This window comes from Pogona vitticeps, chromosome 3 (genome assembly GCF_051106095.1).
Source record: "Pogona vitticeps strain Pit_001003342236 chromosome 3, PviZW2.1, whole genome shotgun sequence".
Taxonomy (NCBI): domain Eukaryota; kingdom Metazoa; phylum Chordata; class Lepidosauria; order Squamata; family Agamidae; genus Pogona; species Pogona vitticeps.
Window position 1 is genome coordinate 205,410,887 of NC_135785.1, and position 24,594 is coordinate 205,435,480.

Genomic DNA, 24,594 nt, shown 5'->3' on the forward strand with positions numbered 1-24,594 from the left:
CTCTCTGAATGGCACCAGGGCTCACTGGCTTCCTGTGTCTATCCAACACGGCGCATAATATACTTGCTTAGGAGCTCAGACAGGGAAAACACAATACCTAGCTCGCTCCCTCACACATGCATGGAGAAATATTGTGTTCCTAATTCCTGTGACATCACAAGGCCCCACACCATGACTTGACAAAGACCCACCCCAGGCATTGGGCCCCAGGTATAATGAGGGGGATGGGGAAGATAATCCCGTGACAGCCTCTGACAAACAAGACAGCGTTTCAAAACCATTCTGGAAAATTCTTTTATTGGTTTTGGAAAAGAGTCTAAATAGGTATCCTCAGCGGAGACAACAGCCTGGTTCAGCTCCAGCAGGACAACTGCCTCCTGGTCCCTCGCATCCGCCTGGGGAAGAGGATGCTTCAGGCCCTACGAGAGAGAAAGAGAAAAAAAAACAACTAAGGGGCAAGCTCGTCCACTGCCGTCAACTGGCTTCAACCTATACATAACCACCAACCAATGTTCTGGCAACTTCATCCTGAAGTTCTACCTGTCAACATCCACTGGCTTCCACCAGGAATATCCACCTGTTCATCTCTTCCATTCCGCTTCTGAAGCCAGCCTCCGCCAGCTCCTGAATGCTTGGATCACACACATGCCCCCGTGACATCCCCACGGAACGCCAGCCAGTCCATTCACACACACACACACACACACACACACACACACACACACACACACACACACACACACACACACACACACACACACACACACACACACACACACACACCAGCCACACACTCCTGACACACACACACCTTCACTCCACCAACCATTCACACACACGCCCGGTCTTCCATCCACCGTTATCCACCAAGCTTCTGTCAGCTGGTTTCAGGAGGCTAACGTCTCCCGGCTTCATCCGCCAACCTCTGCCGGCCTCCGCCTTGTGGCCTTAGCTAGCTTCCACAGCGAGATTCCACCAGCTTCTGTCTGCCAACGTCCACCGACTTCCCCCTGGTCCATTGCCGACATCAGCCAGCTTCAAGCCACGGATCTCTGCCAGCCTCGAGCTGTTAACTCGCAAGCTCAGCAAATTCATCCGCTTTCATGAGAGAATTTGCCTTGGGCAGAAAGGATGGGTCCCCTGCAGCTGCTGCCACTCTTTCTGCCAGACTCTCCTCTGGCCACTGGCCTCCCTTCTGGTCTCCTGCCCTGCCCAGCAAGCCCCTTTTATCTGCCAGCAAAGAGGTAGGGCTCTGTGAGGTCACAAAGACCCAGGAGAGTGGGGTTGGTTTCCCAAGGCAGCAGCAGCACCCTCGGGATTGGCTGAGTCCTGAAGGTGATGTCAACAGTCCCTCTGATCATGTGATTCATCCACATAAGCTTGCGTTTTGCATGATTTTTTTAAATTTGTGGCCTATTAATGTATCCCTTGTAATCAATACCTCTGATTATTAAATCTCCCCATATTGGCCTTCTGACAGGATTCTAGGCTGGTGCTCCAAAAAGTTATCTTCCAGCATTTGCACCAAAGGGAACTTTCCTATGCCTTGAGCTAGAGGAAAAAATGAAAGTAATGAATGAATAAGGATGGGCACAGTCACACAATGAAGCCTCTGATGCTTTTTTTGCCTTTCTATTGGACATTTTTTCTTGCCCTTGCCATGAAAAAGATATTATAAGGAGCCCGTTAAGAAAACAACCTAAGTGTCTGAAACACATACCAGTATTTTAACACCACCCCTGCACTATCAAAGATGCAGCTGTGTTTCAAAGACTCTCCCAGCCTTTGGAACTCCCTCCCACTGGAAGGCAGATTTGCCCCACCAGTAAGTATTTATTTGTTAATACTGCTCATGTGGGGGGGGGGGGGAAACAAGCATTTAACCCTTGCACTGCAGGAGCAGTTGTTTTTTCTAAACTAAAACCTCAGCATTCAGGTTTTAATTGCAGTATTGGCACTTTGAAATAAATAAGTTGATTTTGTGTTGCAGTTTGGGCACTTGGGCTCAAAAAGGTTCACCATCACTGGTCTAGGGCAAACTGGTTTGGACAGGGTCTTTGGGTTATAGGGAGTCCTTCCTACATATTTGTAAAGAGTTGTCAATATTTCCTCCCTTTGGTTGGGACCACAACATTTCTCTATGCTTGACAATAAACCACCTGGCAGCTAGTATGTGTGTTTGTGTGCATGCATGGACACACACAAGCACTCACATGGACACATAATACATTTTACCTGAGGTGATATGCCCGTGGAGAATGCAAACCAAATATGTCTGCTAAGCCTACTTACACTTTTAAAAGGTTAATTAAACAAGTGATCAAATAGCTGAGACAGCATATAAATAAGAGTTTTTAAAGCATATTGTCTTCTCCACAGTTTTGCTGTTTGGATATTTCCATTGCTTTGAGAGATATCAGCCAAGTGGCACTGGCAGCTAGTTGCTGACCTTTCTACCAACCCCAGCACTTATCACATTCAATGCTGATGATCCTAAATCATATACCTGTCCCGCTCTCAGTTCTGTAGTTACTTCTTCAGAAACACACTCCTTTTATCTAAACTAAAGAATGTAGATTTAATCCATTTTTTTCTAGCAATAGTAAGCTTAGGCTCCTTTTCTGCTGACTCTGTAGCACACAGAAACAGCCAGCCTCTTGCCTGTCTTGTCATGAAGCTGCTCAGGCTTCCTCTCAACTGCAAAAACAAAATGGGGACGTTAGCTAAAACCTTTGCTCTCTAGAAGATTTATTCTGGACCATCACAAGAACTGAGTTTCATTAGATTAGTTGTTCCGATATTGGGTCAACCTCAAGCTGTTCATGTTCACCTTAAAGTTCAGTGTGATGTACTGGAGCCAACAACACTCCAAAATTATCTACAGTATTTGCATTTCCCTCTCCTTCTGAATTTGATACCACTGTTGCTGAAATCTGGATGCCTTCTCTGAAGAAGGCAGGGGAGTGTCAGAGCATCCTTCCACACTGAAAAGGTCTGCAAGACCACAAGGCAGAAACAAGATCTGAATTATGGAACATTATTGAACACTATATTGAATAGTATCTTTCTATTGGATTTGATGAATTGGATTGGAATAATCAGGTTCCTAAACAAAGGGCAACTAATATCATTCCGGAGTAAATGAGACAAAAATCTGCTGAAAACTATATTTTTTATAAAACTACTAAAACACCATATTGAAACTAATATAGTCTCATAACTCTGCCTTAAAAGTATGACTTACAACATTTTATAGTATTTTTTTTATTGTGGAAGAAGTATATGGATCCATTTTTTTCCTGCTATAAAATTGTCACTCTGAATTCAGAGTAACCTCTATTTTTGTACCCTTCTGGATCATTATTTATATAGCTACTTTTGTGTGGCAATATATTGTTTGCGTGATCATGTCTATGTGGCAATATACTGCTGTATTGCAGAGAATATTATCTTATATTTATTGCAGCAGGTTATCACATGTGCGATAATGAGAACCTAGCTTTCGGTTGTTTGGTAACTTTCAGCTATCAAATAATCACAATACAGTGGGGTCTTGACTTAAGAACGGCTTAAGAACATTTTGACTTAAGAACCGCTCTCATAGGAAAATATTGACTTGACTTAAGTACTTAGATTTGAGTTAAGAACTGAAAAAAACCCATGTGGGAGGCAGGGAAAGTGCAAAATGTGAACTTCCAGTCAACTGTTGGCCAGTGAAAAGGGTGCCTGTCTGCTTCCTCACTCCTCCCAGCGTTTAGAGAGTGGATTGGGAGACAGTCTTCGGACTGCCTGGTACTGTACTGCCTGGACTGTATTTTCCCTGCCTTCCCTGAACCTTTCTTGACCTAAGAAAAAAAGAAACAAAATATTCCCCCTCTAGTGGTCGAAGGCGGAATTGCAGCTTCCCATTAGTTTCTATGGACGGAAAAGAGCAGATACGGATCAAATGGTTTTCAATGCATTCCTATGGGAAATGCAGATTTGACCTGAGAACTTTTTGACTTGAGAACCGCCTTCCAATACGGATTAAGTTCTCAAGTCAACACCCCACTGTAAGTGGAGTTTATTGTGTGATCCACCTGAAATAATGTCAGTAGGTGCTTTACCACTGAGCTCCACTGAAGCTGTAATATACTGTACCTTAAAATGCCGCACATATTGCTTGAATCGAAAAGTTTTTTAAACAACTGTTATGGATGTGTGGGGTAGAGTTTGCACTCAAAACAAACCCAATGATTTGTCCTTTCAGTGGCTCTGGTCCTTCCTGGAAGAGAGAACTCAGGAGGTGGTGCTGGGGGACTCCTCTTCAACCTCTGGGCCACTGGCCTGTGGAGGTCCCTGCTTTGTCCCTCTGCTATTTAACATTTACATGAAATTGCTGGGAGAGGTTGCTCAGAGTTTGGTGTCACCAGTATGTGAATGATATCCAACTCTATCTCTCCTTCCCATCAAAATCCAAGGAAGCTATTTCTGTACTGGATCAGTATCTGATATCAGTAATGGGCTGGATGAGGGCAAATAAACTGAAACTTAATCCAGACAAGACAGAGGTGCTCCTGGTCAGTCGGAAGGCAGATGGTGGAATAAGGACCCAGCCTGTACTAGATGGGGTTACACTTTCTCTGAAAACACAGGTGTGCAATTTGGATGTACAGTACTCCTGGATTTGTCTCTGAGCCTGGATGCCCAGGTTTTGGCGGGGGGCAGGAGTGCCTTTACATGCTTAAAACTTGTGTGCCAGCTGAGCCCATTCTTGGAGAGGTCTAATTAGTCCATGGTCACACATGCCTTAGTTACATCTCAACTGGATTACTGTAATGTGCTCTATGTGGCACTGCCTTAACGCTGCAAAACACTGCAGTCAGATTGTTAACCAGGGCTGGTTACAGGGATCACAGCCCCCCCCCCCCTCTGTTACAACAGCTCCATTAGCTGTTGATTTGTTTCCAGGTGCAATTCAAAGTGCTGTTTTTAACCTATAAAGCCCTAAATGGCTTGGGTCCAAGCTATCTCAAAGAACATGTGTCTTTTTATAAGCCTGCCAGGGTGTTAAGATAATCACGGGAGGTCTTTTCTCCACTTGGTGAGTACATGGGAGAGGGCCTTGTCCATTGCTTCTCCCAGACTCTGGAGCTCCCTCCCACAGGAGGCCAGGCTGGTCTCATCATTGCTGTCCTGCAAGCAGGAGAAGACCTTTCTCTTCAGGCAGGCTTTTCCTTAGTCCCTGACTGTCTAGGAGAGGTTTTAAAATGAGATGGTTTGCACTGTGTTGCTTCTAAATCTTTTTAGTAATTCTTTACCTTACATTTTAAATATACTGTTTTCAGTTCATTTAATATTTGAATAATCCACTGGTTTTAGCTTTAATATTATATTTGATGATGTAAGATGTCTTGAGTTCTTTCTTAGGAGAAAGGCGGGATACAAACAAACAAACAAATTCAGATTACTATAATGGTACACATCACGTGGTAACTAGGCACAAGGACACATTTCAGCAGGGTTGCTCCAACACATTTGCTACCTACAGTGAAATAACAAATGGTCACCGATGTCATGGTGCATAGGACCCAAACCAGCCATGCTATGTTGGCACATGACACAGAGAATCCAACAAATACCTCTTCTTATTCCTGGCAGAGAAAATGTAATACATAATAGTCGTTTAGTTTAGTCGTGTCCGACTCTTCGTGACCCCATGGACCAGAGCACGCCAGGCCCTCCTATCTTCCACCGCCTCCCGGAGTTGTGTCAAATTCATGTTGGTTGCTTCGATGACACGTCGATCAACCTGTCCTTCATTGATGTCCCAAATCTGCTGCCTGAAGTGGCTGATTCACTCTACTGTATCTCATAGTAAGGCTGGTCCTTGGTTGCAGGAACCTCATTCATGAGAACATGAAATCTCTAGGAGTCAAAATGGGTACACCAATTCACAGAAATCAAAAATTTTCTTGACATATTACCATTTCAGCCCTCAGTGGAGCATTTATACAATTAAGAATGTGTAGGTAGACTAAATGGGTGTATCTTTCCATTTTTCGCATAGAGAATTTATTAATTTGGTTTCTCAATTTGGAACAGAGGCCTGGTTCTTTTTCTTCATAACATTTATTATGATAGTTATCCTGGCCTGTGATTGTTACAAACTAAGAAACGTGGTGGCGCTGCGGGTTAAGCCGCAGAAGCCTCTGTGCTGCAAGGTCAGAAGACCTGCAGTCATAGGATTGAATCCACACGTCGTAGTGAGCCCCTGTAGCTTGTCTCAGCTTCTCGCCAACCTAGGGGTTTGAAAGCATGCAAAATGCAAAATGCTAGTAGATAAATAGGTATTACCATGGTGGGAAGGTAACGGTGTTCTGTGTCTAGTTGTGCTGGCCACGTGACCATGGAAAACTGTCTTCGGACAAAACGCTAGCTCTATGGGTTGGAAACGGAGATGAGCACCGCCACCTAGAGTTGGACACGACTGGACAAATTGTCAAGGGGAACTTTTACCTTTACCTTAAGAAAGTCAGACACAGAATATCCTATGGAATTCTGGACAATACAATCAGGTGCTGGCTATATCTGCACAATCCACATGTATATTCGGTTCTTCAAATCCTGAATAACTTCTCTATTGATTGTAAAAATTTGTTATATTTTATAAATGGTTTATATGTTGTCAGCCGCCTAGAGTGGTTGTTTGACTAGATAGGCGGGGTATAAATAAATAAATAAATAAATAAATAAATAAATAAATAAATAAAGACAGACAGACAGACAGACAGACAGACAGACAGACAGACAGAGAGACAGACAGACAGACAGACAGACAGAACTTCCATTTTATGAATGGGGGATATTGTACTTCTGTACCCATGATTCAAAACACCAGGAAATGACCAAATATTGCTGCACAATATGATGCGTTGCCAGTAGGAAAAGGGATGTCAACCTTTACATAGCAAAGGACAGCCTGAATATTGACAACACCCTTGTCAGCAGTCAAAATGGTCTATAAACTAACCTCTTCTGCTCACTACCATTTCTTCTAGGCATTTTGGTTATTTTGTAGCTCCAAGCAATAGATATGTAGAGATCAGAGAACTTGTTGAAAAACAGCCCTGAAAATTGTTTTGTGTTTGGATGAGAAGTGGTTAACTGATGAAAAAATTGAGCCAGGTTCTCGGATCTTCACCTGCGTGGTGTCCTTTTATGCATAGTTGTTTTTTGGACATCGTTATTAGAGGACTTACAACCTGGATTGCCTCCAAATAAGAAAGTGGGTGGGGCCAACCATTCTCTTTCAAAATAATTAAGACTGGTCTTTTTAATTTATGTGATTTGTTTTAAATTTAGGGTCACCTATTTCTGGAGCAGAGAAAGATAAACAGTGTTGTGTATACAGGACAGGATGCTGGACCCTAGGAGGTTTGGGTTTAGGTGCCTGGTGAGCTATGGAAACTCAGTGGGGGTATAACATTGGTAAAACCACTCCTTAAATATTTCATTTACTTTGAAGATCTTTTAGGGTTGTTTACAAGTTGGTTCTGACTCAATTATACATGATAACAAGAATTTTGAAATGGGGGGGGAAACAGTTTTACTTTTAAAAAATCATCTCATTTATACAAAAAACTGGCTTTCTAAGAACATTAACTGAATTTGAACAATATTGTATACAAAAAGATAAAAATAAAAAGAGAGGACTAACCTCACTAATATATAAAAGCATTATTGAGAAAGAATACGGAAAAGGTGGAGGATCTAAAACAGTGTGGGAGACAAATTTAAATATTAATATACCTGAGGAAATTTGGACAAGAATCTGGAAAAAAATACCCATATAAATCTATATCAGCAAGTGCAAAAGAAACGGTTCTAAAGGTAGTGCATCGGTGGCATCTATACCCTACAAAACTGCATAGAATTAATAAAGATATATCTGATAAATGTTGGAGGAACTGTGGACAAAAAGGAACTCTCGAGCATATGTGGATCTCCTGCCCCCAAATAGAAACTTTTTGGCAGGAGGTAATTAGATGGATAGAAACACTGACTAATCAAAAAATAGATATTAATGAAACATTAATGTCATTTTCATTATTCACGGGGGAAATGAGAAACTACAATATAAAGAATTAGTTGCAAATCTTATAGGTACCGCAAAATCTGAAATAGCTAAAAATTGGAAAAAAGCCCAAGATCTCTCATTGCAAGCATTCACAAGTAAAATATGGCATACATTGCTGATGGAAAAATGACCAATAAAGTTAGATTACATAGAGGAGAAATAAGCCATAGTAAATTCACGGAAAATTGGAAGCCATTATTAAAATATGCCGACAAAATAGACTTTGAGACATGTGGTTTGAAAAGAATTTTAGATGGTTGGTCAATATTTCTTTAAATGGTGATGGGGAATGGTATATATGTGAATTGGAGAAATATGGGGAATAGCTTTGTATTTACTATTTGTAATATGGTCGATTGTCTCTTCATTCTTTAGAAATAAAAAAATTTAATTAAAAAACATTTAAAAAATCATAACTTGAGATCACTTTTCCAAAACGTCCCCAAATTTGGCACTGAGCAAGAGCTGACTATCTGCTGTGATGATGCTAAATTTGACGCAGATCAAAAAACCCAGTTTTAAAATTATAATTTTTTTGTTTGGGTCACCCCTAGCATGAGAAGTGCCTTAGAGAATATTGATCTGCTCTGCCAGCACAAGATCATTGCTACACTCTCGTGCAATGGTAATTTGCAACTCTCCTACTTCTTTCCCCCAACCCAGTTTTTTCTCTTTCATCATGGTTCAGCACCTGTAATTATCCTGACTGAAGCATGTTTACACCTTCTACCCAAAAATAAATATCATCTTTTATTTTTACTTGCTGTGGCCAGACTTGTTCCTCAGATATTTCAGATGTTTTAGGGGTGATATAAAAGCTGGAATGTGAGCAGCTTCAGTCGTTCTGGTAACTTCTCTGGTAACTCACACAAGAAAGAGATAAAAGCTGATTTATTCTCACTCTTTTGCTGTCATGAGACTGACTGGTCTCATTTTACAGACAGACTTCTGTTTCAAGGCATACTGAAGGACTATCTCAAATATAAAGAACCATAAGAAGGATGAGCAGGGGTCCTGATGTTGCCTGCCAACACTTAGCATCTAGAGAACAGATGACACATCAGGCATGCCTGTCACCTGGTCATATGTTTCAGCTTGCATTTTCCCACTGGTTTTGATATAGTGTGATTACACATTCTTAATACCTGATTCATCCTTTCCGGTTGGGTAGAGGAACTCAGTAGTTGTAAGAGGCAACTAGAAAGGCACTGCTAATTAGAATGGGACTGCTTTATTCCCCCAGGCATAGATTTGTATACAATTGGTTCTTACACTCAATTGGCTTTCTGTGTAATGTATTTATTGTATCCACCATTACCAACAGAATATATTCACATTATTTGCTGGCACTTCCTGTATTTATAGTATGTACACCAGTTTTAGCTTTTGGGTAGAGACTTGGATATGAAATGGTTAAATCTGTAACTGTTGTGGCATTTTGTCTCACATGCTTCTTTCTTTGCATCCTGCATGTCTCCTGTATTTGCCTCACTATGTGATACCCAGTGTTGACCTTGATTCTGTTTCTCCCTTTCCTTCTTCTGTACTGCATGAATGAGCACCACTTTATGTTTTGTTTTGGGTTCCCCACCTTTCAGGCTTTAATTCAGTCTATGGACAATTCAACTGCCCTGAAAATCTCCGTTTCTCTCTAAAATTGAGACACCTTCCTTTAACAATTCCTTTCTTACTTAAGCATCTTGCATTCTACATGCTACCTGATCCCTTATCAATCTTGTCTCAGATACCTTCCAAATTACACCTACCTGCTAGCTTTTAAAAAGCAATATACTGTAATATTCTTCCATGCTTTCTCCTATAGCTTGTTTCTAAGTGAAGAAACTAGACCTTTCATTCTTTCTAGGGTAGCAGTGGGCACCAACACAACCTATCCATATCACCAAGGTATGCTGTGACTGATGAATGTTTACATACAATGTCTTACTCATTTCTCTTTTCCTGGGAAAATCAGTTTCGTCTTCACAGTTTCTTCATTACCTGCCATTGTAATGTCCACATACAAATTAAACTTTTTTTCCCCTTTCTGTATTGCTCGGATTATGAGGCCTTGGATTTTCGGAGAACCCAAGTTGCATAATTGGTTTCTAGGCTCTTCTAGTCAAAATTATATCTGGTTGCAACAGTGGATCTGCTCTGTGATGTCTTTAAAATCTGTTGTCTGTCAGAATAAGAGAGTACTGGTCTAGATAGACCAGTGGTCTCGGGAAGTAATAAATGACTGTTTACGTCTAGTGGTACTTGAGTGAGTTAATTTTGAGCAAATTCATCATAGAATGGATGAAGTCAATGCTGGACCAATCTTATTTACACAGGCTATATTTTTGACTTTGTAAACATCCTGTGTATTAGAAACCTTCAGCTACTATTGATTCATTTTAATTACCTCTCTAGCATTCTGGAGTGCACAGATCAACACTGGTATGTTGTCACGAGTCACATTGAAGCTAGCTTGTCAAAACAACAGTATTTTAAGCAAGGGAGAATGTAACCTGTTTCACAAGCAAACAAACATATTTTACATAATACAATCTTATACATGTTTACTCACCTGTGAATCACCCCAGAGTAACAATAGGAGCTGCCCTTTCCACTGTAATGTCACGTAATAGAATGTAACACTAATTGACATTTTATCGGCTAAGGGGAATGGAAAAATAATACAGATCTATGGGGAAGAATGCTTTTGAACTCTGGCTTTGTGTGCGTGCGTCTGTGTGTGCACGCACGCTATTATATTGTGTCATTCATGGAATTTTATTGCGAAAACATAATGCTTCCCCATAATTTTGCTTAGTTGTACAATATATTTTGACTGGTAGTACCGAAGTTGTCTACCTGTAAGCAGTAGAAATTGTATAGCAGGAAAAATTCAATACAGGGCTCAGAGGCAGAATCAGCTTTGTATTATCACCAGGGAGGTATGTGGAATGCAGATGTAAAGAAGTGGAAGAAAATAAGCAAATAAGCAAATAAGAAAATAAGTCTTCTTTTTTATGTGTTTCAGAATTCTGCAAGAGAAAGCACTTAAGTGTGATTCAAGCATTTTTTTCAGCCAGTGTTGTGAACATGGTTAAATGGAGCACCTCACTCCACTTCCCTCTGTCACTGCTTTTACCAGATAAGATAAATGTTTACTCAAGGGTAAACTTTATATATGAACAGGAGCCAGACCTTCCAGGTTTCTTGCTTGCTTATAGATCTTTGAAAATGAGCAGGAGATTCTCCTTCAAAGACTCATCCTTTCTTGTGTGCAGAAGGTTGGGCTTAGCTATACCTTCTAGCCATATTCACAACACTTGATGCAACAGTGTCTGAATAGAGGTTTAGCCTCATAGGAAATCAGCCCTTTGGTCCCAATAATCACACATGAATGTTTCTGAGTACATTTACACATTCATTCATTCAATCAATTTGTATCCTGCTCCCAGTAGCTCCAAGGCACTATGATGGGTGGTTGCAATACACATAATAAAGAACAAAAATAAAGATAAAAGCATTAAAAGCAACAACAATAACCCTAAAACAGCACTGACTAATCATATAAGCCCAGAGTGGATGGGGGAAAAGGGGGGAAAGGGAAGGAAGGGGGGAAGTGGTCAACTAGGGTCCGTGTGGAAAGCCTCCCTGAAAAGCAAATTTTTAATGGCTTCCTAAATATCAATAAGGAGAGGGCAAGACGGAGTCCTCCAGAAGCTAGTTCTATAAAGTTGGAGCCACTGTGAAGAAGGCCCTACCTCTTGTAGAAGATAAATGGGCCTCCATCTGGGTAGCCACCTGGAGGAGCCTTGCGTGGATGATCTTGTGGGTCAGGGGACATGAGGAGAAGATGCTCCAGCAAATAACATGGGCCCAAACTGTGGAGGGCTTTGTATGTGAGTGTCAAAGCCTTGAACCTGATCCAGGACACTATGGCCAACCAGTGGAGGCAAGCCAGAACCAGAGTGATGTGATCAAATTTACTTGCACCCACCACCAAACTGGCTGCTGCATTCTGGACCTGCTGAAGACTCCAGATCAGGCTCAAGGGAATCCTCACATAGAGGGCATTTCTGGGAGATGGCCTGCATCAAAGTCCTGAGGGAGTCCTCATCTAGGTAGAGGCGAAGTTGGGTGATTAGCCTAAATTGGTTAAAGGCTGATCTGGACATGGCTTATAGTATAAATCAGGGTTGAATAATTTCCAGAGGCCTGGAGGCTGCATTTGCCTTGCTTGGGATGTCCAAGGCCTAGGGCCACTTCAGGCAGCAAACATTTTTTTTAGGTAATCCATGCCTTTCCCTACTTCCCATTAAGCTTACAAGCTGTAAAAAAAAAAAAACCTCACTATTATATAACCCATATTCCCATGGCACAATATGCTACTATATAATGAGGGACACTGTGATGTAGTAGTTAGAGATGGGTTATTAAATTGATCAATCGATTAAGCAAGCAAGCAGTCATAAACAGGTGGAATGTTCTTTCCTTCATGGAATTTTGAATTGGTGAACAGATCTAGAAATCAGAGGGAAACAGCAAATAAAAGAGGCAGGGTACTGAGAGAAGGAAGAGTTCTATGAAAAGTGTCTCGGAGAAAGAGATATCAAGGTAAGAAGTATGAAGGACACCTCCACACGGTGTTTTTACTGTGCAGTTGTCCTGACTCATTCACAAAAAGGGGAGATAGTGCCAAGGTATTGTCTTCTGTTTGTAACCCATCTGCACTCCCCCACAGCTCCTTCCACCTTCATTTTCCATTCAGGAGAATAACAAATGTCTTCCCAGTGCCTGAGGATTGGTAGCACTCGTATGGAAGCCCTTAGACAAACAAAAGTACCAATAGTTGAGGGAGATGAAAGAGAGGATTATTAAGGAATAGGGGCTACAGTTCACACATTGCAATTTGAAATAGACCTTCAAATCTTTGGCGGTGAGTCTTTTAATAAGTACGAGTCCATGGGGGAAGAAGATCTCTGGGTTGCTTTCAAGTACCATCTTTTTTAAAAAAATCATCAGTAATTGTCAAATCACCAAACAGGGAGCTGACTGCAAATTGTGCAGTCTGTAGTGCCACCACTGCAGTACTGTAACGGGAAGAGAACACCAGGCACTCCATGATGAATGCGGAGTCTTTTTCATTTGGTCACTGAGCTCTTCCCTGCCAGTGCTTCATCTGTGGATTAAACCATCTTCACTGCTTCTTTACAAGTTAAGTTTCTTCCATCTGCTTTGCTAACTTCCGAATTCCTCTTAGTCCCAGGAAAGAAAGGTCAGGTTCTTCTCATCTTTATTTCGTTGAACATGTGTTAAAAGAATGCATACAGTCACCAAAAACACTGTATTATACGCAGATGTCCCATTCTTTATTTTCTTACTAACCACCACCCTAAACACATCCTTATTGTCAACAGCAACAAAATGAATACTTACATTTTTGTTGCCAGCAAATTGTTTATGCGACAGTTTTACCAGGCAGAGTATCAGGTTTAATTGTCCCCTTATATTTTGCCACTGATGCAATTGTTACTGCTGTAAAATTATTGTCAGTGCTGCAACTGGGCATCCAAAATTAGAGCCCTGTCATTTAATTATAGCATTGCAGCAACAACACTAAAATGCAAAAAAAGCAACAGTGTCAGGTGGCATATGCCGGTACTCATCCTTGCATAGTTTTGATTGACTACAAAGCCTTGATTTCATGCGGAACTTGGGAAGACATATATAGAGGCTCTCTGGGTCTAGGCAGCAGGACTGGATTTCCGCTGGCTGGTTCTTCAATGGTATAGATGGAAACTGTGTTAAGTGCCACCTGTGGGAACCATGAGAAAGTTATCATCTTTGGTGAAGAACCACGTTTTTGTCTAGAAAGATATTCCTGATTGTTTTTCATCCAGGTGTGATCTTTTCAGAAGCCTTATGGCTAGCTGTGCATGGCAAACGGTGGCCTTGCTGCTCGGGAGCATTGGCATGGTTGGAACATTTACTGCCACTCTGATGCCTCAGTGGAAAGTATCAGCCTTCATGGGCAACAATCTGATAGTCTTTGAGACAATTTGGGAGGGCCTATGGATGGTGTGCATCAGTCACATCAGAAAGCATCAGTGCAGATTCTATGAGTCCTTGTTGGCTCTTCCTCCTGCCTTAATAGCATCCAGAGGGCTGATGTGCACAGCTTGTGTATTGTCAGTTATTGCCTTCTTAATTGCTGTCTCTGGCATGAAGCACATCCGATGTCCTGGCAATGATGAGCAAATGAAGAGCAAGATTTTGCTGGCAGCTGGAGTGCTTTTTCTTCTGACTGGGGTTATTGTGCTGATTCCTGTCTCCCTGGTTGCCAACAACATCATCAAGGACTTCCACAATCCAGCAATCCCGGTTGCCCGGAAACGTGAACTGGGAGCTGCCCTCTATGTAGGCTGGATCACCTCCGTGTTTCTGATCAGTGGAGGAGCCATATTTGGTAGCATTTCCTGCTGTGCAGAGAGGCTTGGAAGGCACCGAAATGCATCAACATCTAACAACAGATGAAACAAACCTGAGGAAATAAGGATGAAACCCCTTAATGTGCATTCCTATGTCTAAATACTCCAATCGTTGCATGCATGTTGAGTTTATTTGGGTCAGCAGTTTTCTTCTAGTTTCTACTGTCTGAGAGAGACATAGTCTACTGAATCCAGTGAACAAAAGTCATTGATGGGATTTTTTTTAGTATGCTATGTTTTGCATTGATCTGCTACTTGTGTGTGACAGAACTTGTGGAATTTAACATCCTGTATCGAACATGCAATAGGTAACCACACAATATTATTCCATATAGTTATGGTTATTGTTATTGTGGTGGTGGTTTTGTTATATTTAACTTTAACTTTACTATCACAACCATAGGTCAGCCATGTTAGGTGCACAAGAGTAAACTACAACGACAAAGCATATAATATTTACAGTCAAACAAAGCAAACTGAAATTCAAATTACAGTGGAGTGTAAATTCCTAATCTAGTTACTGCAGTGATTTTGTCATCTGTTTCCTTATTGTTCATGCTCCTGCACCATAATTTTACAACCTTGGCTGTGGTTTCACTTGAGGAATCAAAGAGGAGGGCAGAGATATAAAATTTGTTGGATCTACCTGGATAATGTTTTTAAATTGTGTGAAGAAATTGTGGAAATCTTTAGAACGTCTACAGTACAACAGGATAAGTTTTGCTACATCATCCCACACGTCCTCTGACGAGTGCAGGGTGATACCTCTGCCTCCCCTTCTATGCACTTTTTTCTCACATCTGCTCTGTGAGGTAGGTCAGGCTGAGAGAATGTGGAAGGATCCAGGTCACCTAGTGAGTTTCACAGACAAGCAAGCATTTGAACTTAGGATGAGTCTTAGGGTGCAGTTACATTAGTGGCAGAGAGCAAGCTAGTCTGGGCTGCTTTGGAATGGTTGGGCTTAATTAGAACAATCTAATGAAGTCCAACGCTTCACATGGAAATTGCTCTTGCAGCCCATATTTGCCATGTCTTAAAGAACAGATTGATGAACTGCCTGTAGCTGAAGTCACAGCTGTAGATTCAACTGTGGGCAGTTTCTTGACTGGCCCTTTGTTGTTGTTTAGTCGTTTAGTCGTGCCTGACTCTTCCTGACCCCATGGACCAGAGCACGGCAGGCCCTCCTGTCTTCACTGGCCCTTTAAGACTAGGCAAAGAAAATATATTTTTAAATTAACATTTTACATTAGTTTTTCAATATATCTACATTCAGTTCATGCTTGTTAAACATTGTTTTAAATGGGTTGCTTATAATTATTGTTTTTGCGTCTTGGTGTCTTCTTAGTTGTCCCTTCAATATCTATACATTTTTAAAGCATTTGAGCCAGTCATGTGTGTATTTTAGTGTACAATATTGGCTACTATCGTAATATTGCTCTCATAGTATACAATGTTCTCAAAATCTTTGAATAAAATACCTAATAAAAGCAATTCTGATTTCAAATCTATATATTTTGAGGCAATTTAACCAACCAATTTTGTATTTTATACCAATAATAAAATAGGTTCCTAACACATAATAAATGTCATCTAAAGCATTTTATATGGATTTTCTTTATATAAATGTTTAGCCATTTCTATCGCCACATTTTTCTGTCATGTCTATATCAATATCATATTTAATATATGTTAATTAAGTACTATTTGTTTTACCTCTTTCTTATGTCTAGCTTCGATTTACGTTAAGAACCACTGTGTTATGCCTTTACCCTGATTGGTGATCTCCTATTTCAGTTTGACTCCCTTTTCTAATATATAAGATATGTCCCCTTACAATTCCAGAAGTTAGGTATATACATGCTTTCAACGTTGAAGGCCACCTTAATATTTTTTTTCTTTATCTTTCTAAGTAATTCCTTCTCTTGTTTGTCTTTTCCCAATTCTTAATCCTATCTCTCTAAAAATTATGCCATCCCTTGTTCCATCTGTGATCAATTTTATGCACTTGTCTATCTCCAATAGATCCTCAAGGCTATTTATAATTAAATTTGCTGGTTCTCCCTCCTTATCTTCTCTTAGCACATCTAAGACTCTCCTTGACTCCAGGATTAGAATTAGATCTCCAAAATTTTTTTCCTCTGATTTACTTCAGCCCCTGCTTTGGTTGGCATACATCATCTACCACCCTCTCATTTCCTTGTTCATGATTCCCTGTCTCCTGTTGACTATAGTCCTTCCTTAACCGCTCAATGAATAATTTCGCCTCTTTGTTGTGGGATCTCACTATTTCTAAATTTGCTTCAAGGGTAGCTTTTGTTTCATCCCCAAATTTTCCTTATTGTAGCATTATTTACCAGATATCAAATAATTGTATTCCAAGTGAAGGTTGTCCAGTTGCTTAAAGTGTTCAGTCCAATTCCATCAATACAGTACTTGCTTCAATAGGTCCACTTTAACAGCTTGATCATCTTTAGGGTTAAAACTGAATCTAGTCTCAGATGTAAAGGGTTTCCCCCACTTGGAGGTTCAAGGACACTTGCTCACCAAATAGTTCACTCAATTTTTGTATTCATGGCCTGATGTCTTTTGTAATCCAGCTCCAGAAGTGGTCCAGGATACATCCAAATGTTTTATTGGTCCACATTAGCCAGATACTGATTCCATTTTTGGATCACTTCTCTGATCTTCTCCCTATCTTCTTGAGTGATCGCTGTGCTCCCCTCACTGAGGCAGTGGCAAACTACTTAACTGAAATTTTGAGACTTACTGTTGCCTTATAATGTTGAAATCTCCTTACCCCATTCTCTGGATAATATGTATTTTTCTCATGGTTTTGTACTTCCTCACTAATGCTGATTTTGTCTATTTCCCCTGAGTTACGGCCTAATGCCAATAAAGGTTTAATGTATTGTATCATATCATTAGCCAGATATATATTCCAAGACGAATAGTCTTTGTTAGACTTTCCTGGGTTAATTTGTCAATGCTTCAGTCAGTTCTCAGGAAAAAAAAAGAGAGAGTCAAAACAGATTCCCAGCTTAAGGTCACCATAGAGTGTTCAAGGTCATTGTTCTGGGCTTTTCGCCAATGCTTAGACAGCCATAACAAGTTTAATGCCCAGAGTTGTTTAGCTAATAATGATTTTAAGAGAAGGATTTATTAGGTTTCTAACACCAAAGTAATACCAAATTTCCTTCCTTGAAGTATAATTAAATGTCTAAATAGTGTCCGATTTATTTTCTTTGCATCTCTTCCCTCTCTCCAGATTCACCGCTGCTCTATAAGTGGTGAGGATAAGAAACACTATTTCTGTTATGGGGATTGTCTCATCCAGGGATAGTCATAAAGCAGTACAGTTATTAAAGTATTTATTGTCCAGTGGTAACAATGATGTTAATTAGCTGATTTATTGCTTCTCCATTGCTGGTTGCCGACAACTTGCAAGCGAGCTATTCAGCTGCTTGTTTCTGCTTGCTGGTTGATTGTGGAGTTTCCTGGATCAAAATGGGGGTAACCACCATCCCCCCATGATCAACAGGCTTCTCCCCCATTTTACCACCTCCTCAGACTGGCTTTAACCCCCTGGGGGGTCCCAAACAGGTCAGAATTCAGCCCAGGGACGGAGCTCTGTCCTCCTCCTGCTGTCTCATCACAGCGTCAAGCCAAAAGGCACAGCAAAGAAAATATTTTGGTCGTGGAACATACCAGCAATAGTTCATTACACAGAAAAAATTCCTCTTCTGTTCTTCTGCTGAGCAGCAGAGGAAGTCATTAATTTCCCAATATCCTGAAGTTATTAAGCCACTTCACAAAATCAGAAAGTTTATTTTGGATTGGGTCCAGTGATCACATGTGCTGGAACTAATCCAAACCAGAGCAATCCTACCCACACCCCAAAAGTAGAAAATCTACACAGGGGCTCACAAAGGTTCAGATTGGACTGCTCTGGGGGCAGACTGGTTCACTCCACCAAAGACATCATCTGATTGCTGCCTTTAAGAGCTCAGCAGCCAGTTCCTGCAGCAGGAATGTTCGAATGATAAGAGACTGGGGGAGTGGCTGATGTTAACAGGTGTCTGAATTTTGCACACAAGGCCAAAATGCTTCTTCATTATTGTGATAATATGTCTGCTCCATGGCACCGACACAGAACAAGCAGATCTGTTTCTATGGTAAACTGCACTTCAGGTCCCTAGACATGATGAATATAATGGTATCTTAAAATGCCAAGGTGCTGACTATTGTTTTCTTCAGACATAAGAGACTCCATTTTCCCCTCTAAAGAACCTCTGCCTTGTTTTTAATACTTACCCAATGGTTCATTGTCTCCGTCTTTGTTTGGTGTCACCTATCCCACAGGGCTACGCTAAAAATAACTGAAATACAAATGATGATGAATCTTGTATGTTGATAACTGCAATATAACTCATAAACATAAGACCAAGCAAAGAGTAAGCTTTAACTGCAAATGTTGAGATACCTTTTTCTGCTCTGACTGGAAACTGCACCTGCTTATTAACCTTAATAGTAAGTTGTTTCTCTATATTGTCATTGAACTCAGCTGAACAAGAGCATCCATAAGACATAACATTTATCTGAATTAAATGTATTACAACAGAATGCTTGCAGACATGCCTTTTAATAATTGAGCACCCCACTGTAAACACATCTGCCTTGGTTTGGGCCAGAGGTTCTTAATCTGTGTTCCTCTGACTTTCTCAATGATCCATGGAAATGCTTAATGGGATCCCTATATACAAGAGTACAAAAATGGGGGGGGGGGGATAAATGGTATGCAGAATTTCAAGTGTATATGTTTATCTGCATTTTTCTGAAGAAGGGGTCTATAATATCTTTCATTAGATTCTCAAAGGGGTCCCTAATTCAAAAAGAGGTAAAGAACCACTGTCTGTCATAGGCAAAAAGAATGGCCTACAGACCTGGTGCATGGTGAACCTAAAGCTGAAAAGCAATTTGACACATCACCCCTGTTGCACATGTGGAGCTGCTCAACAAGATTTTAGCCAATGCTTAATAACAGCTATTCAATGTCTATTCTGCGAGGAATTCAACTGTCAAGTTTCATACATCTCACTTTGCTGCAGAGGAAATCCAAAATATATTCAACACCTATCCAAAAGTAGCAGGAATTCATCCATCAGTAATTCTGTCACATTCAGATTATGCTTCCTTGTGCCTGCTATTAAAGTTTATTAAGGTTGCTGCGTTAAGAATGGAGTCATGATTATTACCATTTAAATTAGGCATCCTTCAGTCTTGAGAGACTATGGTAACGTGCTCTGAATAGAGGACTTGGAACAGCATCTAGTGTGGCTGAGAAGGCCAATTGGAGAGTGACAATTTCTTCCACACTGAAGACAAATACAATCTGTCCCCTGTCAAGCTCCCTGATTTTGCTGGATTATTACCATTACCACCACCACAAAAGTCCCCACATCTACTCTGGCTACCTCATTACAGGCCTCAATAATGACACACACAACATGAGGGCTCATTTATCTGTTTACTTACTAGTACAACCTATGCCGTCCTTTGCATATGCATTTTTCATAGAACAAATAGGACAATTTCATGAAATAGCATAAAGGGGCACAAGTCAGTCATCAGAAAACAACATAGTTTAAAATAAACATTCTTTCCAAGACACTCTTTTATTTATATCAAAGTGACTTTTTCGTAGGAAAAGAAAATTATGAAAGGAGTTTGAAAAGGGAGACAGTTGAATTAAGCTACATACACAAATCCCAGAGTATGTCTAAAGGCTTAAATACAGACCAAGGATTCTTAGCTCACTACATATATCAGTAAGCAGCTTTCTTTATAGTCTTGTATATGGACAAAGTTATTGACTCTAACTTCAGAACCAGCACTGAAATATGATTCAGAAAAATGCAAACTGCTTCCTGGTTCAACTATCTTTGTGTTCCAAAGACCCATCTATGCTTACCTGATGGACAGGCAACCACACTAGCAATAGTCAGGAGGTTATTACAAACTTTAGAGCTTATTACTTGCGTTAACAATGCTGTTGTCACTTTAAAATTACAATTTCTGGGCCTGCATCTATCTTCACTCTTTCCCCAAAACCCACAATGTATACTATATATAAATATTTCACCCCATGTGTCTGAGGAGATGGGTTGTCATCCATGAAGGCTCACACTGAAATAAATGTTAGCATTTAAGACAATGTAATGCCTTATTTTGCTTTCTAGGGTTTTTTTTAAATGCACCGTCAGTATCATCAGCAATAATTTCCAGTAATTTTTGACCAATCAGTCAATAGTTTCTGAAAATATCAGATCTAGTGCATAAACATTAATTTACATTTGAAGAAAACCCATCCTCGAATTTTTTTAGAAAAGTAGATCAATAGCAAACATTTATTAGACATACTCATAATGTTTAATTCATCATTCTGAGACATCTGTGCACATTTCCTCCTCAGTAATATCAGTTACCAGATATAAGGAAGCTTTCTGACCAAACTGTAATGTCTCTGAATAAACCACTTAGTGCATCCAGAAATCAGATCATTTGCAAAATCAGCAAATGTATGTTTCAGCTGGGAGTATGCCAGGAGCTGACAATATACATCCCATACCATGGAAGAACTCAAGCTTTGCTAGAATGTTACATAGCATGAATGCCAGTGCAAATGCTTTAGGGGAAAATACAGTGTTAATAAATAACAGTGTTGTGCCCAGGAATCAATCAGTGTCTTTGTTCTGGGGCCATGTACAACTATATAAATATTTGCCAAGCAGTTCTACTCTCACGTGTGATAAAGTGGACTTGTCCACAAAAGCTCACATTAAAATATAGAATGTTTAAGATGTCACAATATTTTTGCCTTCTTTATTTGTATTTTTTGTTTTGTGTTTGCCTGACAGTGCTGTGAATGGTAACTAACCATTACTGGTCATATCTAGTCACTGTGACACATGCCCTAGTTACTTCCCATCTGGATTATTATAATACATTCTATGCGGGGCTGCTGATGGAAAGTGTCAGGAAACTGACCCACCAAAATACAGCAGCCAAATTGCTGACTGGGGCTGTTTACAGAGATCACGTAACTCCCCTATTACAGCAATTCCACTGGCTGCTGATCAGTTTCTGGGCACAATTAAATGTGCTGATTTTAACTAGAGATGGGGAGAAATTAAAAAAATTGTGATTTGTTTTGACCTGTTTTTCGTCAAGGTTAGCAGATCAACAGATACGAATATATGAATATTCTTTGATGAATTGATGAATCGCTCTGTCAATTCAACTGCACTTTAAATGGCTATAACACTGGTCTCCAAGCACCTAGAGATACCAAATTTGCAGGGAAGCTTCCTCAGATGCTTTCCTGCAACTTTCAAAAGATTGGTAAACATTGAATCATGCACCCCTGAGTTATTTAGTCACAAAGAGAATCCCCCCCCAGGAACGCTCCCCACAGGTACAGTGGTGCCTCGCATAGCGAGGTTAATCCATTCCGGATTAACCTTCGCTATGCGAAAACATCGCTGTATGGATCAAAAAAAGTCATTTGGAACGCATTAAACGATGTTTAATGCATTCCAAATTGGCAGAAAACTCACCGTACAGCGATGTTTTCCGGGTCCGGCAGCCATTTTCGCGCCCTCGGTAAGTGAGGGGAGGACACGAAAACGCTGCGTGTGGCCATTTCAGCCGTAGCGAGACTGCGGATCAGCTGTTCGGCGGGTCCAAAATGGCCACCGGAACACCCGAAATGGTCGTGCGCAGCGTTTTTGCGCCCTCCCCTCGCTTACCAAGGGCGCAAAAACGCTGTCCGCAGCCATTTCGGGTGTTCCAGCGGCCATTTTGGACCCGCCGAACAGTTGATCCGCGGGTCGCAAAGCGAAGGTCGGTAAGCAAAACACTTACCGATCTTCGCTATGCGAATTTCGCCCATTGGGGCCGACGCAATGCCTTCGCATTAGCGATCCCGGAAAAGGGATCGCTATGCGAATTCATCGCTATACAAGGCGCTCGTTAAGCGAGGCACCACTGTACTTAGAAATTCCAGAATCACAACGAAGCTTCCTATATCTTTCCCCAATAAGCCTGCCAACTTTGGTGAAGATTGTATATTGGACATCCAAGTTATTCACCTACAAATTGGGTCCCCCCAGGAGAGTTTACCACACCACACAGAAGCTCATTCTGCCTACCGGCCGCCGATCAGCTGATCAAAAGCCAATAGGCAGCCACCCAGCCACCTCAACAGCCTACTCCCACACCCCTTCCTTTCCCTTCCTTAGCCCCTATCCCACTCCCATCAACACCCCCTTACCTTAATAGCTACTGCCAATGTCTCCATCAGGCCTTTGCAGCCACAATGTGTAAAAAGGGAGACTGGCTGCCCTTTGCAAAGATGGCAGCTGTAGCTTCATTTAGGGTAGGGGAGCTGCAGCTGCCATCTTTGCAAAGGGCAGCCTGGATTCCCTTAAGGTAGGCTACAATCCAGGCTGCCCTTTACAAAGATGGCAGCTGCAGCTTCCCTACCCTAAATGAAGCTGCAGCTGCCATCTTTGCAAAGGGCAGTCACTCTCCATTTTTACATGTGTGGCTCTGAGGCCAGAAGACCTTGACAGGAGTGATTAAGGTAAGAGGGTGTTGGTGGGGGTGGCATGGCGTGGCGTGGGGCCTAAGGTAGGGAAAGGAAGGGGGTGGGGCATGGGCTGTGGTATTTGGTGGCTGTGTGGGGTGGTGGCTGCCTTTCTGCCGCTGATCAGCTGATTGGCGGCTGGTAAGCAGAATCGTGGGGGGTTTTGTGTGTTTTTTTATAGGACAAATTTTTAATTTTTTAAAAAAGGACAAATAAAAACAGGTGAATATTCATCCCTTCGGATTTGTTGGGGGTCTCTGGAACACACAAATACGGATCGATGAATATTTAACTAATCGGCTGTATTCGTCGGGAAAAAGTGATCCGTTTTTATATTCGTCCCCATCTCTAATTTTAACCTATAAAGCCTGGAATGGCTTGGGTCCAAGCTATCTCAAAGACCATGTCTCCTATTATGAGCCTGCTTGGGCATTAAGATCCTGAGGGGAGGCCTTTCTTTTGGTCCTGCCATCTTCACAAGTGCATCTGATGGGGACACAGGAGAGGACCTGTTGTTGTTCCCAGACTTTGGAACGCCCTCCCAAGGGAGGCCAGGCTGGCCACATCTTTGCTGTCCTTCTGATAGCAGGCAAAGACCTTTCTGTTCAGGAAGGTTTTCCTTAGTGATTGACTGTCTAGGAGACAATAAACAGGATTGTTTATATTTTGTTGCTTCTAAATCTGTTTTTGTAATGATTTTACCTCATATTTTTAAATATAATCTTATTAATTCTTCTTTAATATTTGAATTGTGTACGGTTTTTAGCTTTTAATATTCTGTTTTTTAATGAGGTGAGCTGCCTTTTAAGGAGAAAAGTGGGATAAAATATTTTAAGTAAGTAAAGCAATTTTTAAAAAGGCTTCCAGCCCAGTAATAAGTCAACGCCTTCCTTCAGTCTTACCATAAGAGATGGGCATGAATTAAGTCATCCCTGCCATGCCTCCTCATCTGAGTGCCACCTGATGGACAAGGCAGAAGACGGAAGAGAAGGCTGCAAAAGGTGAGTGGCCAGTTGCACTGGGGAGGCGGGTAGGGAAGTACATGTCGCTTGAGAAATGGGCGAGTGTGCAGGGAAGGCAGGCACCATGCCCACACAAGACTTGTGTGGGCAAGACGATGACTTGCCCAGGACAAGGACAACTTAATTTGTGCCCATCTCTACTTACCATCTTTTAAAAAATGCACACAGATTGACGGGGGAGGGAGGAGGAAGAAAACAAACTTGGTTACTAGTTTGTAGCTACAAGTTCTCTGTCTGTACAGTATCTGCATTTCTCTCTTACACAGACAACTATATAGCTACATGTGGGTTTGGCACATTTGCCAAGGTAATGCATAGTTCCACTAA

General features: G+C 41.1%; 1 protein-coding gene across 1 annotated transcript; it reads left to right on the forward strand.

The window, feature by feature from the left end:
• The first annotated feature begins 14,035 nt into the window (after nt 1–14,035).
• Nucleotides 14,036–17,403, forward strand: LOC110080364 (claudin-8). The gene has a single exon (XM_020796193.3). The coding sequence runs from the start codon at nt 14,036–14,038 to the stop codon at nt 14,645–14,647; it is 612 nt and encodes a 203-aa protein (XP_020651852.3). The 3' UTR covers nt 14,648–17,403.
• Nucleotides 17,404–24,594: the final 7,191 nt, after the last annotated feature.

Bases quoted from the DNA above. Each gene is read 5' to 3' on its own strand.
- LOC110080364 (XM_020796193.3), top strand. From the start codon at position 14,036: ATGGCTAGCTGTGCATGGCAAACGGTGGCCTTGCTGCTCGGGAGCATT.